The sequence below is a fragment of the Emydura macquarii genome, unplaced genomic scaffold (genome assembly GCF_026122565.2).
Source record: "Emydura macquarii macquarii isolate MOO-44397 ecotype Brisbane River unplaced genomic scaffold, CSIRO-AGI_Emac_v2 contig_1876, whole genome shotgun sequence".
NCBI classification, from domain to species: Eukaryota; Metazoa; Chordata; order Testudines; family Chelidae; genus Emydura; species Emydura macquarii.
In genome coordinates this window covers 29,410,001-29,426,757 of record NW_027132013.1, presented here as the reverse complement: position 1 = coordinate 29,426,757, position 16,757 = coordinate 29,410,001, and the positions used below count along the sequence as shown (strand labels likewise).

The following is a 16,757-nucleotide window of genomic DNA, read 5'->3' as shown; positions in this document are numbered from 1 at the left end:
AGTGGCCCAGTGGGAAAAGTAATGGCCTTGTGGTACTATGAATTTTAAATGCTGCCATTTCTATGTATTGCACCATTATCTGTTTTCACACGTCACTAAATTGTACAGAAGTTGTTAGACCAACTTCAGTGTCAAGGTCATGGGAGTGATAACTGTTCTCAAGTATCCTTCTCAGAGCTTTATCATAGGGTTATCCTCACACCATTGGATATAAGTAGCAAGATTTTACTTACACACACATACACACTGCTACTTTTATTGAATAGTATGAGACTACAGTGTTAGATATTTTTGTCAGACTATTTTTATTTCATGCTATGTCAGGTTATCATCCACCGAAGCTATAGAATCTGTTAATACTCAATTCAGAGAAACATTTATTGTAACAGTTCCATAATTAGAAGTGCTTGATAAAATATCCTCTGAATTAAGCAGCTATATGTTTTAATGAAACTAATATTGGTAAATTTCAGAATTGATTAATACTTTTAGTTTTGCAGACGAATGTCTGAACTTAAACTTCATCTTGATTTTAAATTTAATATAAGCTAATTCTGAAAGTAGTATACCAGGCTGCAGCAAGTGGTTCTGGGCAAATAATATATATTATTATTTTAATGTTATAATATATTTATAATAAGAATATTTCTCCAACAGCACTGCCTTATTTGGGAATTAGAAAGCCAAAATATTGTCTACTAATGATGTTTCATCATACAAAAAACTTCTTATGCTCCAGTATTCGGGGGGAGTGGGTTATGTTTTTTTGGACCACAAATATATTAAACCTTTAATGTATTTCCTAAAAGCAGCAGCAAAAAGAGGGTAATACCATGTTCAGCCACACCCAGTTATCAGTGGCTTCCCTGTCCTTTTCTCAGTGCTCAAATGTAGAGCATCACATAGCATTTACTGGGCCTGCCTTATTCCTAAACCTCACTATTACCTTGTCTCATGCAGAGCCACTGGAAATCCCACTGCAAGGATTTCTAGATGCCAAGCAAGTGAAGGGCTAATTATGATAAGCACTGTGAAAATGTATAGTAAATGACAGTCCCTGCCCCCAAAGAACCTACAGTCTAAAAGACAAGACATAAAAGGAGGATAAGGCAAGTTGGTGCAATTTCTCTAATCTAGACCAGCCCTCAGCAAATGTTAAAGAAATATAAATAGCTGTGCAAATTTCCTCATGGGGCCAAATTATTCCATTGAGAAATACTCAAAGGGGAAGAAAAATGGATAGTTGTATACAAAATTATGAACATAAGAAACTGAATTTTATCTATCCTTTACCAGCACCTTCCATGAATTTGCTGTTCAGTGCATCTACAAATATGGGACATCTCCTCATAATCAGCAAGAATTTACCATGCAAGATAATGTTGACTCTGTAAAGTTATGTTAATTCAGAAACCCCTTCTATACATGGATACTTCCTTGGAGAGGAAAGGGAGTCAGCTAAGTTAAATAGACTTGCCATTGCTGGTGAGTACCTCTAATCACAGCTCAAGTGATTTCCCCACTCTTCCCTCTTCATCCACTGCAGTTGTTCAGGTTTGTTGTGACCATTACAAAATTCTCAGGGCTGCCTCTTCCCCTGTTCACACTCAAATTGAGGATGTTTTTATCAAACTCTGCAAATCAAACTCAGTTTCCTGTTTAGTGTTTTTTATTCTTATGGAAGAAATTATTTGGTCTATTGGTACTGCAGTAACGTTACCTTTCAAAAGGAGTGCCTGTAAAATTTTCAATTGTACATAGGATTTACAGTATAGCAATAGTATTGTCTGAATAAAATTACTTTCACGATGATTCTGGTAATATAGCATTTACCCAGTAGCGCTTCATCCACTGATCTCAAAGCACTTCACAAAGGTGGGTAAATATTAGAGATGAGTGAATAGTGAAACTATGTGCATTTGAGTGGTCAGTTTTTATTGATGGAAAGACTTGTGAACAGTGAATTTTAATCTCAAAAGCTATAATGTTTGATGAAAATGAATTTCCGATTGTACATTCATTACAACATTCAAAATTGCCTGCTGGTTGATTAGTTAAATCATCTAGTCTGGGAACAGGAACAACATGAATATATAACCTGTACTGTGTGTATTTTGAAGATAAATTGAATATTTGCTACAAACTGTTCACAAACTATTTTATATAGGAAAAAAAATCATAAAGAAATTGCTAAATTTCAAGTACCGAATGAGACTTGCTATCTGCTTGTGAACATTTTTGCTAGACTATGACTCCTGCATGGACATGTAGTACAAGAGCTTGAGAGTGAGAGAAATCCTACTTGAACTCCTACAATGGCTAAGGATCTGCTATATGTGTTTCCGTCATGGAATTTAAAGTTGTTGCTTTGGAAACAATAGCTTCTGATTTTTGTAAACGTGGCCTTGTTTGTTAAACGCTCAAATATCTCCTAAATGAATGTTTACCCTGTACTTTTGTGTTCTTAATGAGGTGGAACATTCTTTTTTGTAACATGAAAGTAACTTCTGTCATAGATGGAAATGAATGTCTTATGTTAAAACAGAATAAAAAAGACCATCTGAATGTTTTATTTTAGTCTGTTATGCGTAGCTCAAATCCCCCTCTCCCCCAAGCTTTATCATTGTCTTATGATGCACTTTGCTTTTTGCTGACTTCTTATCCATATGTTCGATGAATAGTTATTGGTTTTGGTTTAGTATACCCAGGCTGAATTGGTGTTTTCCTTTATGTGCCATGGTTAAACTTATCAAACATGAGGCTGCATTTTTGGCTTCACTGCCATAGGTAAAACACATTGGGGGAAGATCATAGGGAGAATGTGTAGGAGGTGGAGATGGGGAGAGGCAGAATCAGTCTTAAAATCAGAGTCTCTAAAGAGTAAGCTTGATTTGTGTCCTAAGTGTGTACAGTTCCTGAAATCTTAGAAAATGAACTCAGACAAAGTGTAAATTGTATATTCACTAAAATGCTATGCGTGCTATACATGTATACGTTTAAAAATAAATATTGAAGTGTAATCAATTTACCAGAAATTACTTGCAGTTATTGGTAGCATAGCTTCAGAAGGTTTTCTTTTTGTTTTGAAACCTGGTTGAGATACAGTATTTAACAAAAGACTAAGGCTATGATTACACTAGAGAGCACCGATGCAGCTGCGCTGTTTTGAACGGTGGTAGTTATGTTGGCGGGAGAAGCTTTCCAGCCGACATGGCGCTGTTCACACTGCTGCTAAAATAGACATACATTATGTCGCTCAGGGGGTGGCTAATTCACACCCCTGAGCAACATAACTTGTATCGACTTAAACTGTAGTATACCCAGAGCGTAAACTGAGCCACCAACCAATCTTTGTTGGTTCTGCTAGCATCCTCTATACAGAGCTGTTTGAGATATAGGAACTTATGCTAATCAAATCCCCTGGTCTACCAGATTCTGCATGGCCATAAACGAACTCTGTACTGTGACATTCTGTGAAATTTACTTTTTTTTTTTGCATCAACATATTATCTTGTGTCAGCTAGATACTTAAAAAAATATACACTGCATGCAGAATTTCCAGAATGCTGTGAATGGCAGCAGCAAGCAGAAAACTTTTTTTTTTTTTTTTTTTTTTTTTTTTTTTTAAAGCTTCTTCCAGCAGATGCCCAACTGTTTTTTCTCCTACTGCAATATACTTTTGGTCACTTTATATTTAACACTTGTACAGGATTTAAAGTTGGCTTTGGCCTTGAATATTTCTAGCTTATTCCCACTAGACTCAGAGCCCAGACCTACATGCAAACAAATGTTAGTGCCTGTAATATTTTTCACGTAAGGTCAGGAAGTAAGTCTTTGTGGCTGTATATGAGTTGGAGCCTAAAGATAACATTTTGGATTTGAAAAGAGAAGCCATTTATGTTTCTTATATAAGATTTAGGTATCTCCAAGTGTTGAAGGAAAAGTCTTTTGAATCCACTCTGCTGTTGTCCATAGGAATCCAATTTTGTAATGACAAAATGTAAAGAACAAAAATTAAACTAATCAGGCATGCAGATAAAAGTATGGCAATAAATGTCAATACGTGTTTATATATACTAAGTAGAAAGTTCATTATGGATGATCTGCAAGGAAAAAACGTTAATTCAAGTGCAAGGCTGACAGCCTAGAACAGAGTTCAAGGAGTTGGAATCTAGAAGTTGTAGATCTCCCCCGCCTCCCGTCTTCATCCCACCTGAAAGCATTCTTAAATTTGTATGATAGATAAGAGATTACTATCTAGCTGAAACTATTTATATATTATGTAGAACTGGTGTTATCACTGTACTGATGTATCAGCAGGCTTGACAGAACTCATTTTTAAAAATAACTTTGACATATAATATCAATTTTTAAAGCATTTTTTTTAGTTTATTGTATAAATTTTCACAGTTGTGGGAAATTATGGGGGGAGGTCAGACAATTATTTAATGACAGACATTGAGATTTAAAAAGGGTAAAGCTTTATAAACCATTAAAACACAAATTTTCAACATTTACTGATAAAAATTAGCACCCTGTTGTTAGACCCAAAGAGTTTGAGAATCTATAAGTACCTTTATTTTAGTAGCTATAGTTTAATTTGCCAGTAACATGAGATTCATTGAGAAGCCTTTTTTTTTTTTTTAAAGACCCACCAATACTTTGTTACTAAATTGTTTCTAATAAACCCTCTATTTGCAATGTTGTGATAAGTGGGTTCAGGTCCTTAAATTCCTCAGCTGCATGTACAGTTACTGATTTGTGTGGGCACATATGCAAGTTTACAAACTTTTTGACAGTTCAGCCACTGCACTCAACTTGGAATCCTATGTAGGAACATCAGAAGAAGGACTAGAGTTTTAACTTCTGGAAATTTGTTTACATCAGTTTGAGTGGTGATAATGAGTCAGTCTATCCCAGCAGACTGGTCAGAGGATGATACCCTCCAATCACACTAACATCCTGTGAAGACTCTATGCCAATCCATGATTTCTATGTATTCCCCTTTTCCCTCTCTCCACGTACATGTAGGAGCATGTTCGCTTGCATGCATGCACATGTGCACACACACACTCACATATAGAGAAAATAAGCTGATTCCGTTGTGTTGCCATTACCACCTCACCAGTAGATGCTCCAAACCTCCTTTGGTGAGCTCACAATATAAAGGGATAACAGTGCTGGCATAGCTAGTGTTATCTTCTGTGGGCAAATCCCCATGAGTGTGAGGTAAAAGGAATTACATTGTCAACTTAACTCTCCTATCTAACTTTACAAGGTTCAAGAGTGTGGGAAAGACCAGCCAAGAGAATATACAAATCCCCACCTCTTTTTGGAGGTTTTTGTGAAAGATGCAGGTTTTTAGGTGGTTGAGGGAAATGAAGTTCCTTAACTGGTACAATTGAAGTCTTGTGGGCTATTGTGTTGGATTTATTGTAGTCAGTCCAATACAGAATTCCAACTATTCAGTAACTGAAGATTTAAAATTTTGTAGTGTCTATGGTATGTTTTATATGATATGGGAAGACAGGAGCCTAGAAGAATAGAGCTAGTCAAATCAAAATAAATAACTGCAAACAAAGAAATCAAGAACATCAGAGGAAACATCTGGACTATGGGTAGGAATAAATATCTTCATGCTTATTAAACTAGTAAGTAAAATCGTCAGAATAAAGACTGAGAGAAAACTACCTCAAGAAAGTACAATAATTGGGATAAGTTGGATAGGAGGAAGGGAAATAGAAGAAAGTTGGGGGTGATTAGGAGAGGAAGAGGCCAATTAAAGTCACTAAGAGATGTAGAATGTAGTAAGAACTAATCAAAGAAAAATGTTATATTGAGCATACAATGAAGAAAGGCAAGGAGAAACAATTATCTTATTTAAATTGTATGACATACTTTTTAAAAAAAGAAAAATAAATAATGGGTCATGAAGTTCAGTTGTTTATAATAAGATGTTGTAGGTTAATAAAATCGTGAATTTATTTTAATAAGCTGTTGAAGCTAATTTTAGGATCTGCCTACAATGTTTTGAAATAATTTGCTGCCAGAGGAGGCTTCCTGTTCTATTTGTTAAATTAAAACCAATAAAGACTAATATATATATACGTATCCTCCATACTGTAGTCACGTGACTTGTCACTTCAGCCTTTTTGTTTAAAGAAAAATAGAAAGGATTTATCAGCTTAAAATTTTAAGAAGAAATCTTTACTCCTTTTCTTTGTCACAACACAGCTATCCTTTCTGTCACTCACAGCCTCCCCTGGCCCATAATCTGGGTGTCATGTTGGACTCCACTCACTCTAGCTCCGCACATCCAGATGGTGCCCAAATTTTGCTGCTGCTTCTTTCATAACATTCTTAAGATCCCTGCTTCAACTTCTCTGTGTCCTCACAGAAGTCTAGTGCAGGCCCTCACTGTTTCCCATCTTGACTACCGAAAACTCCTAATGGACCTTTTTGATACCCCTCTCATCTCCTTCATGTCCATTCAAATCAATGCAGCTAAATTTGTCATCCAGGCCTGTTGTTCTAACCATGTCCACAAACAAATCTCCTATCAACATGACACTCTGATCCTGATTGGAGCTTTTAAGCTATATCTTAATATAAAGTGTAATAAATTAAATATGAAATTTTCATATACATTTATTTGCATCATTTGACCATCTTTTAACTTTGTTCAATTTTTCTACAATACTAGTAGTATTCTGTAAAGCTGTATATTGGAGGATAACTAATATCCATCTACAATTCTAATATTTAAATACATTGATATGACGAGGGCAGGTTGAGACAGAATGATTTTGTGGTAAAAGCCCTGTGATTTGGAAGATCTAGACTTTACTCCTGATTCAACCATAGAGTTGGTGTGATTTTTAGACACGTCATTTAATCACTCTTTGGCTCAGTTCTCCATCAGTAAAATGGTGATACTTCCTTACCTTTAGCTGTTTGTGAGGCACTTAAATACTACAGTAGTGGGGCTATGTAAGTACCTAGATAGAATATTTAAGTTTATAGTATGTCAGGGTCAGTAATGTAAAACACAGAAGTAAGACATAGACACATCGCAATTGTTAAATTCTTGTGTAGTGAACTGTATGAGTTAGTTGATAAAGGAATATAATTTCAGTCTTTGTTCCTGAATATCAGAACTACCTATGATATGTGTTAGTAGATGCATTCATGAAAGGAAAAATGTTAATTATTCATATTGTTTTGCTATACTATAAAAGTCAATTTATTGAAACTGTAATTTGTTCAAGTTGCATCTGGTAGGAAAATATATCAGAAGTAATTAATTGTATTCAAGATGTGATGAGTTGGATATATCCACAGAGGACAATTGAAAACTGCAGCAGTGTGGTATTGATTGCCTTTTAGAGGAAAAAATCTTGTCCCATTTCTAAACGTTAACAATTCTGAGGGAAAAATTCCCACTTGGGAAGAATGTTTTCCAGGTTGCTTCATTGCCAGGTGTTTGACATTGAGTGGCGCTTTAGATGAATGAAGCTTATGGCAGCCTTTGGAAATGACCGACTCCAGGGAATCTCAGCTTCCTGCTGTGAAAGTTTCTATTTTCAAAGCACATCAGTTTCAGTGGGAATGTTCCAGTAGTCCCATATGCTACTTCTGACAGAGAGCTAAGTTTCTACCCTGAATATGAGACAGCTACTGAAGAGTTTCCCTTGCTGCTAACAAAATGAATTTCAATATGTTGCCAATGAACAAGCGGCGTGTTCCCAACTGCTAATGGAATTTAACTCCATCAATTATTAATGGAAATTTGCTTTGTTTTCATTCTTCCCCTTCCTTTTAACTCCACTACATGCTACTGATATGACTTTGTGGGTTCTGAAGCTGAAAAAGAATCACCCAAACAATATGCTAGTTTGCTTTGAAACTCTTACTATATTTTCTTCCCTTCCCCTCCCTCACACTCTCTCTCTCCTTGACCTAGCGGCAGGAAGCCTTTGTCTGAGGTGTTCATCTGGAACAACTTTTCCACACTTGTTTTCATGTTCTGTTAGATTACAGGGCAGCAGGCCTACCTTTGAAGCTTCTTTCTCTTTTGTTTCTTTGCAGTGCACTCCAGTAATTAACTTTGTCCTTCTTTTATTTGTTCCAGTCAATCGCAGTCCACTCTGCTGAGCATCTTCTCCCAGGAGTACCAGGTTAGAAGTTTTCTCCTTTGTGAGGGTTGACAGGTGCCTAATTGAATGATGAATGTCCCTTTATTTCTTTGTAATTGAACTGCCAGCTTTCTGATTGGTTTGGAGGATGTTCCCTTTTCCACATCAAGCACCGCCTGAGTCTCAGTGGATGGCTGCCAAGCCTACCATCCATCTGTCTAATAACATCTAGCCTTTGCTTATTTGGTGGACCTGTAATAAATTATGCTAAACCATTATTATTCTGACAATAATAATTTCCCTGTGTTGCGTGGTTCCATGTGCTAAATGTTTACTGACTTGCACTGTCAGTGCTGCTTTCCATTGCTGACAGAGATGATGATAAATGACCATTGCCGGAGTGGCAGAAGGCAAGAGAGGCAGAAAATGGAGTCATTTATCATGAGATGACAGGTGTCAGTCAAGTGGCAAGTCTCTGTGGAATTACTTTTTGTGGTTTTTCAAATAAGTTGTTTTTAAGCAATGCTCTTCCTGGTTAAAAATGGCAATTGAATTGTAAAACTAGAATGTAGAGGACTTAGATGGAATTGAATTGAGGGAAAATTAATACAAAGGTTGAAAGAGAGAACAAGTTTTTCTTTGCCCTCTGCAGCCCTCAGCAAACTTATTTAGATTCAATTACTATGACCTTACTGGCTTTTACATATATGGTACATTGCAGTACAGTCTGAAGACATTCTATTCAATAGATAGATGAAAAGCCATTTCTATATAGAATTCTAAAAATATAATTTCGTTTTCTTTATAAGCTGAATAGGATGGCCAACAAGCATGCACTCAGACATTCATGCTTTATGTATCTGATGTGATGCATCATAAAGTCTTTCTTTTTGTTTTTTTCATTCTTTTCAGAAACAAATCAAAAGAACACATGCAAAGCATCACACTGCTGAGGCTATTGAAACTTACTACCAAAGGTATGACCTACCTTCCCACCCCATTAGACAGTATTGTAGTACCTACTAATTGTAATTATAATTACGAGTAAATCAGGTTACTAGGCTAATTTCATATTAAAATAAATTAACAAATTGGAATAAGGACAGTGGAAGTACCCTCAAGATAATTTCACTGAAAGTTCCTTAATTCAGGAGTCTTCTCTTCAGTTTTATCACCAGACTTTTCTAAGTTTAAAGACAAGATGCCAAGAATATATCTGTTGGAGCACGTGTGTTAGTGTTAGCTTATACTGTGAAAGCTCTAAGGTTTATGTGCCAAGGTTTATATTATAAATGATATTGGTGAGAGTGAAAGCTAACCAAATTGAGGGGGCCAGCTCAGTTACAAACATTCTTGTTATTTAAGGTACAGACACCTTTTATTATCTACAGAATTGCATATTAAATTGATGTATTTACCAATAAAACATTAACTTTTAAATCATTCCTGTTTAAACCACAAGAATGTCAGGAACACATTTTAAGGAGAAATGAAAACCTTTAATATGTCATTTTACAAAATAATTTTACAATTTTATGCATCTTGAGTTAATAAATAGTAATTGCAAACACCTTATAGTTTGTCTGAGTTCTACTGACTTTTCTTTAGACATCTCATTGACATAATTGGGGCATACTGATAACTGGTAGAGATATACAATTAAAATATTACTATGTAGACTGACATATCTGAAGAGCTTACATGGCAAGTGAGATCATACTTGTGATTATAGGTGTCTGATATTTATGCTTTAATATCTCTATGAATGAAGAAAATAAACAAAAAGCTTTCATTTGTAAACAATTAGCTAGTCTCAATGTTTCTGCAAAGTCACATATTTAGAACTAAGGACAAACTTGTTATATTAGACATGAAGGAAGAAAATCTAACACAACATCTTGTGCTATTTCCTTTTGAAAAATAGTTACACTGAGTTATCACATTACATTGATCACATTTTGCCTTTCTCAGTATCGATTCTTGTTTAGGAGGGATATTTGTTAAAAATCTTTCAAATTCACACTATTTAATTCAATCTTTCAAATTCACTACATAATATTGTTTCTAATTAATTTTCACTAGTTCATTTTCAGTAAATAACAATACATTGTCATTGTTTAAATATGTTCTGAAAAATGTTAATTATTGAAATACTTGAACCACTTTATGATAAATGTGCCTCCACATAACCCAGTGTAGTGTTTGTCTATTTTGATTATAAGGGTCTTGGAGCAGGAAACATGGAACAAAACCTTGCTTGCCTTATACGCAGCAGTAGTTGTATTGGTGCCAGTAAAATTGTCGGTGTGTGTAAAGTCTGCTGACATAAAGCAAGCAGGATTTGGCCCCATATCTTCCTTGTGTTTTGTATAGTCTCAAGTATGGTGGCAGTACATAACAAATTTGCATGTCTGACGCTTGGTGGTAGTGGAAATGATGTAAAAAATGTTATCGCCAATTATTTTGTCTTGTTAACTGATTTATTAATCTACTAATTTAGTAGATACAGTAGATTCTATCTGAGTATTTTGGACTAAATAAGAAAATATTTGTCTAACTGAGGTAGTTACCAGACAAAAACATCTAAATAGAGTTTGAATACTTGGCAGAGTAATTTAAATGAGCATGCATATATTAAATATTGTATTGTAACATTTGAAGAAACTTTTTTTTTCTCAGTATGGTGCTTTTTACTGTTCCAGTTACTACAATACCTAAGTGCCATGTACAAAAATCAATAAGCATGACTTTCATCTGAAAGGACCTTAATTTCAATGTTGTAGTTTGTGCTGGCCTTCTTCTCTGAGGTGTTCTTACTTTGTCTCCAAGAAAGATATGAACAATCATTCTGTATTCTTTTGCAGGGAAGACTTGTCTGAACTACAGCTTTTTCTTTTTATAAATAATACATTATGTAGGTTTCAGGGGCAAATTGCTTCTGCCTGCAAAGAGGGTGAATATCTGCCCTCCATCTAGGAAGGATCTGGGTAAAGCAACAGGATTAACACCTGCCAACACTGTGGTTGAAGTATAAGAGGAGTAGGCTGGATGTTGGAAGACAAATTTGCCATGGTTTATCCTTGTAGCATGGCAGGCTGGTCTGTTACTTGAGCAAAGAGCCTCTACTTACCTATTTAGGAAGCAATAAAAAATCATTGGTTCCCATTGATAGAGAATAGTACTCATCCTAGTTGCTGGAAGTAGTGGTGTTGCTGGGCGTAGGTGTCAATTTGTGCTCTACTTCAGGATGCACCGAGTTATCTTAGAGGAGGACAGAATTGGAGGCCATTTATCAGACAGACCAGGAAGCTTTTCAGCATCATGAAGCAGTCCACCTCAGCAAAGTGTGTGTCTTCAAGACAGGAAGTCACTAAGTTCATAAGAAAGTACACACCAGGGCTGGAGATATTTTTGGCGTGCAATAGATTCAAAAGGGTAGCTACTGCTGATAGTGGAATAACAAGCTAGGTATGAAGTTCTAGGATGTCAGTGTTGAGTGAGTGCTTCTGATCTGACAATTTGAGAACTCTCACTTGTTTCACCAAAACAAATCATCTGTTTCCTAAGGAATGTTAAGTAGTTATTCATGCAACTAATAATGTTTTTCCATAAGAAGATCTTCTATCATATCTTTCATGAATGAACTTCAACATGCTTTACAAATGCTAAGCCTCACAATATCCTTATGAGGAGTTGTAGATAAATTCTATTATACCCATTTCACAGATAATTTATTTGTGCCTCAGTTCAACTTCGACCCACTTCACAGCAAGCTGTTACTGGAGTCAGCAACAAACCTCACACTTCCTGACTTTGTCATTGTCCAACCACTAGAAACCACTTTTTTGTTTTTCCTGGACACAGATTTAAAAAAAAAAATTTTATTGATTGATTGATAGGTTTATGAGTATGGGAAGTTGACCTAGCAGTTTACCTAGTCTTAGATGTTGTGTCAATAGACAGTTGTCACAAAACTGATGTTCTAATTCTGAAGAGGTTATATACTATTTTGCTTTTTTTATTCTTCTCCCACTTCCATCCTTTAGGGCAGTGGTTCTCAACCTGCGGGCTCCTTGCAGTCCAATCAGCACACAGTTGTGGCCCATGTATCATCCTCAGGTTCATACAGGTCATATATATATATTGTATGGATGTGGCCCACATATCACAGAGAATCCTGCATATGTGACCCACAATGGTAAATAGGCTGAGAACTACTGCTTTAGAGTATAGGCACTAAGCACCATTTGGCCATCTCAGCAATTGACAGCGACAATTTCTTCCCACCCAAATCCTGAAAGAGTCCTCTAGGCATTACTACAATATAAACATCAAACAATAATGATAGTAAGGAAGCAAAAGGGCAGTCTAGTGTGAAGAGTTTAATTTCACCACCCGTACATACTGGCCTGATACCATTAATTGGAAAGTTAGGTCTTTGTCATTGATAGGACAATGACATGGTCAGCTGATCCTATAGAGTACTGTCCATAAAAAGTCTTACTTTGCCTTTTGTTGCATTCATTTGATATTGTTAAATCTAAATACAGAAAGCTTACATCACAGCTATGAGATTGCTGCCTAGCTGGTAAAATCAGTAGTTATATTTGCATATCCGCATCCACATGTACAATAGCTTTTTTTATAAGCTATGTAATGATGCATGGCTATGCATTTGAAGAAAGTGCTGAGCCCAAAATCTTCATTGTGGAGAGTAGAGACTTCTTGTCTGTTATGCATATTTTAATAATACAGATATAATTTGTTTATATGGCATTCAGCCAAAAATACAATTTTGAAAGATAATTTTCTTGGCTTACTTATTGTATTTTTAATAAGTACTTAACTAAGATTGATATATCTTACACATCTGCAAGAAGCAACCCTTGAAAGTTAGTGACTGTTTAAAACACTTATTCCAAAAGATTCCCTATCAAACTAGTGTTTTCTAGCCAGGCTGTGTGTGGCGTTTGCCCAAGAGAAAGAGAGACACAGGGGACACTAACATGTTGAAGATGGCCTTTTCTTGCCACTGCAGATTTACCTGGCTTTGTCTTGTCTAGGTATCAGAATGGGGTGATGAAAAATGCAGCTGCCCCTGTATTACTGGAGCTAGCCAATGAGGTAATCGTTTTGTTGTTTTTTTGTTTGTTTTTTTTAAATCTTCCTGTGTAAAATCTAAGGGGCATATCTATAGTGACTTTACTTAGAAATGTAATTAACCTTAAAAAAAAAAAAAAAAAAAAAAAAAAGGTTTCAAGGCACATTAGACATTTAAACTTGTTCCCAAGTCAGTTAGTACTTACAATAATTGGACAAAGAGCCCCATTTATTAATAAATCAGTTAATGTAATTAGTCCCTAACTTCAAGGCAAATGTGTAAGAAGATTCTGGAATGGTTTTTTGGGTTTTTTTTTTTTTGTTTTTTTTAAATTTTGGCAAAACTGAGTAAGACAAGCTGTTTAACATGCTGGTTTACTTTTAAAATGCCCATATTGATTAAAGACATTTAGACTACTAGTATCTTGATTAGGGTTTCTAGTTTTAACCCTCTTCTTCTTCTTCTCCTCGCCCTCCCTCCCCTATGATTTTATAGTTAAGGGTTAGAAGCAATTCATTTCTTTGACTCTTTATTTCCATTTATTACAAGTTAGTGGAATGGTTAAGGAAAACAGTTTAATATAAAGCAATTAAGCAGATTAAACCCTCGATATATCAGTATCTTAGAAAACTTTGTATATGAGAAGCCTGGTACACTTGCCACTTTAACAAGACAGTAACTAATTTATTGATACTGTTTAACTATGGTATGAATCTGTGTGGGACATGATGAGATTTTTTCATTTAAAAGTGTGCTCCAGTATTTACCTTGAATGAAGATGTAAAAAGTTCATAATAGTAGTAGTGAGCCTACTGGAAAAAATGTAATATCAAGCCCTTAAACCTGCAGTTTGCAAACTTTTTGAGCTGAGGGCCTCCCCCCTTGGAGTTACAGTTTTTGGTTGCGCTCCTCCCAACCTAGACGAAAATAAACACATGCAAAAGTATGCTTGATAACCAACTGATAAACCTAACAGAGACCTTAATACAATTTGAATTAAATTACCTACACCTGTAAGTTTTAAATACACAGATACTTACCAATGACAGCCAATGCTTCTGTCTTGCAGCCAGGCTGCACTGCAAGGGTAGAGCTGACACCTGCCCTTCTGCCCCTTGGGTTTTCAGGGTGGGGGAAGGCGTGTATGACAGTCTCTGGGGGCAGAGCCAGTGTTGGATGCAGAGGCTTCTGGGAGTGGAAATTGGCATGGCTCTGGCGGATGTTGACACTGACCCTAAGTCTGGGTGGCCCGCTGAGGTGAGTCAGGGGTGGCACTCTCTCTCCATCCTCCATGAGGGCTAGCTCAGGCCCTGGCATAAGCTGCCTGGTGTCACCACTCCCGCCTCCCCCGCACAACCGAATGTTCCTCTATGCATCCGCAGTTTGAAAAACTCTGCCTTAAACTCTGAAATATTTATTTACAATAATAATAGCAATGTAATATCTGATCTGACTTGGAACTGCTTATGGAACCCTCAAAGGGATAGAATGAAATGTATGCTGTTTTTGTGTTGTACTTTAATGGAAAACATAGGAGTAAGGCATAAAATGAGTGTTTGCATTAAAAATGATGTGGCACTATGAACATTAAGTGTTGCAATAGCGGCAAGTTCTACATGTTATATTAGCAAGAAAGGATGGCTTCTCTCTCAGCTTCAGTCTCTTGTACATTGCTGCAGTCAGCAAATGAGCCATTACCTATCAGTTACTAGAAGGTTTTAATGGTCTCTGAAGTGACTACACACCCAGATGATAGAGTTAACATATAATAGGGGATTTACCTCATATTATTGGCAAAGCATGCCTTTTTGCTATTTATGAAAGCAGAAGGCTTTAAATGTACTCTATTCTCACTGTTTTGAATAAAAAAATATTGGTTTAGTAAGAATTCTTGGTAAATGAAGTGGGTTTGCTATATTGCACGAGAACTATCACAAAAGAGCACCTCAAGAGTGCAAAGTAATACAGTATTTGAACTCTTAATTTTTTTATTTTTTGTTTGCATTTCTTTTTCTACCCATGATATCCCATTTACTTACAGATGATACATGTAACTTCTGATTCTAAAAACCTGTCTCTAGCCATACTATACTAATGCAACTTTGCAATTCAGATCAGTTTTTTCTTTAGATCAGAAATAAATACAATATAAAATTATGGAGAAAGGGAAGTTATTTAAAAAACGTATTTATTGTTGGCTGCACAGTAGCAGGTACATAAGAAAGACAGTGTTTTTTTGTGACTGCTGCCTAATGCATTAGGGAAATGTGGCAATAACCAGCACCATATTACTGCTTCCAAACAATCAAGCTGCCATTTTTATGTGATAGTTAATATTTAAATGACATACTCCTGCATCTGCTGACAATTGATGTAATGGTAATACTTTATGAGTCAATATATATTTAATCAGTGGAAACTGTAAAAATTGATGAGAAATATATTACATAGGTACATTACAGTATGTAGCAGCTATGGTAAATAAGAACAGTTCTGTATTATTTTTTTGAGGATCTGTGAGGTTTTTTAAATATTTTTAGAAATTATGTGCAGACATCTTTACATTACACATGCATTGGAAGAAGACTAAAATTAAAATCTCATTTTTGTTAGGAATAATAAAATTATTCACTCTGGTCTCTCCATACAAATATTTTCAAGTGAGATTTGAAGCACTATGAATTTTACTTACATGCTAAATTCTGACATGAAGCATGATGGCCCTATTTCAGAGAAAGATGGACACATGATTAATATGAAAATTAGGGAGATGCAAGTACCTGAACTAATAAGGTAGTCCTTATTCAGGCTGGACTACCTTCAGTAATTTCACCATTTTTCATGTGTCAGCTCTGATGTGGGTTACTGGAAATAAGCAGCCCTGTGGAAAGCATTTCTTTCTACTTGGGGAGTTTAAGGACATCCAAGTACATACGTATTTGGAAAAAACTGTATGTACAAATGAAGCCAGCCTTTTTGTCTAGTTACTAAATCAATATAAAATTTTTGTATGGATATTGGACTTGAAAACCTGTCAAGAAAAATGTATTGTGATAATATATGAGCAAGGTTTACTGTCTTATGGTTAAATAAAAAGACTTGATTCGCTCAAGTATTGTTGTAATGCTATCTAAAACTGTTATTTCAGATGGAACTATACCATGCATTTTCCAAAAGTACAAGAACCATTAAAACAGAACAACAGCTGCTTTCAAAAAGATGCACATATCCTAAAAAAAATTGACCAGCCCCAAAATCCAAACTAATTTTCTATTACAGCTTTCAGACTGTTTTTTGGCCCAGAACACTACTTGACCTTGAATTGAAAGCACTACTAGTATTAATGATACATCACATTTTGTGGGTATCACATGCAATAAGCAACAGCAAAAGATGGCCATTTCTTCTGAAATATAACACATACACTTACTAACAAAATCATATTGAGCCTTATTACCATTTCACAAGGTGCAGTTTAAATACCAAATATTACTTTGGGATTTGCACATTAATCATAATGT

At 35.6% G+C, this 16,757-nt stretch overlaps 1 protein-coding gene across 5 annotated transcripts in view; it reads left to right on the top strand.

Annotated features, from left to right (window-relative positions):
* CDIN1 (CDAN1 interacting nuclease 1) overlaps positions 1–16,757 on the top strand; it is a 169,759-nt gene that overhangs the window by 24,626 nt on the left and 128,376 nt on the right. For 4 of the 5 annotated variants that reach the window (XM_067558056.1, XM_067558055.1, XM_067558058.1 and 1 more), the window contains exons 2-4: positions 8,132–8,177; positions 9,048–9,112; positions 13,199–13,259. In XM_067558056.1, the coding sequence (XP_067414157.1) occupies positions 8,132–8,177; positions 9,048–9,112; positions 13,199–13,259 (172 nt within the window). Of the gene's footprint in view, positions 1–8,131; positions 8,178–9,044; positions 9,113–13,198; positions 13,260–16,757 lie in introns of those variants that run through there. The other variant, XM_067558059.1, reaches the window with a different exon arrangement.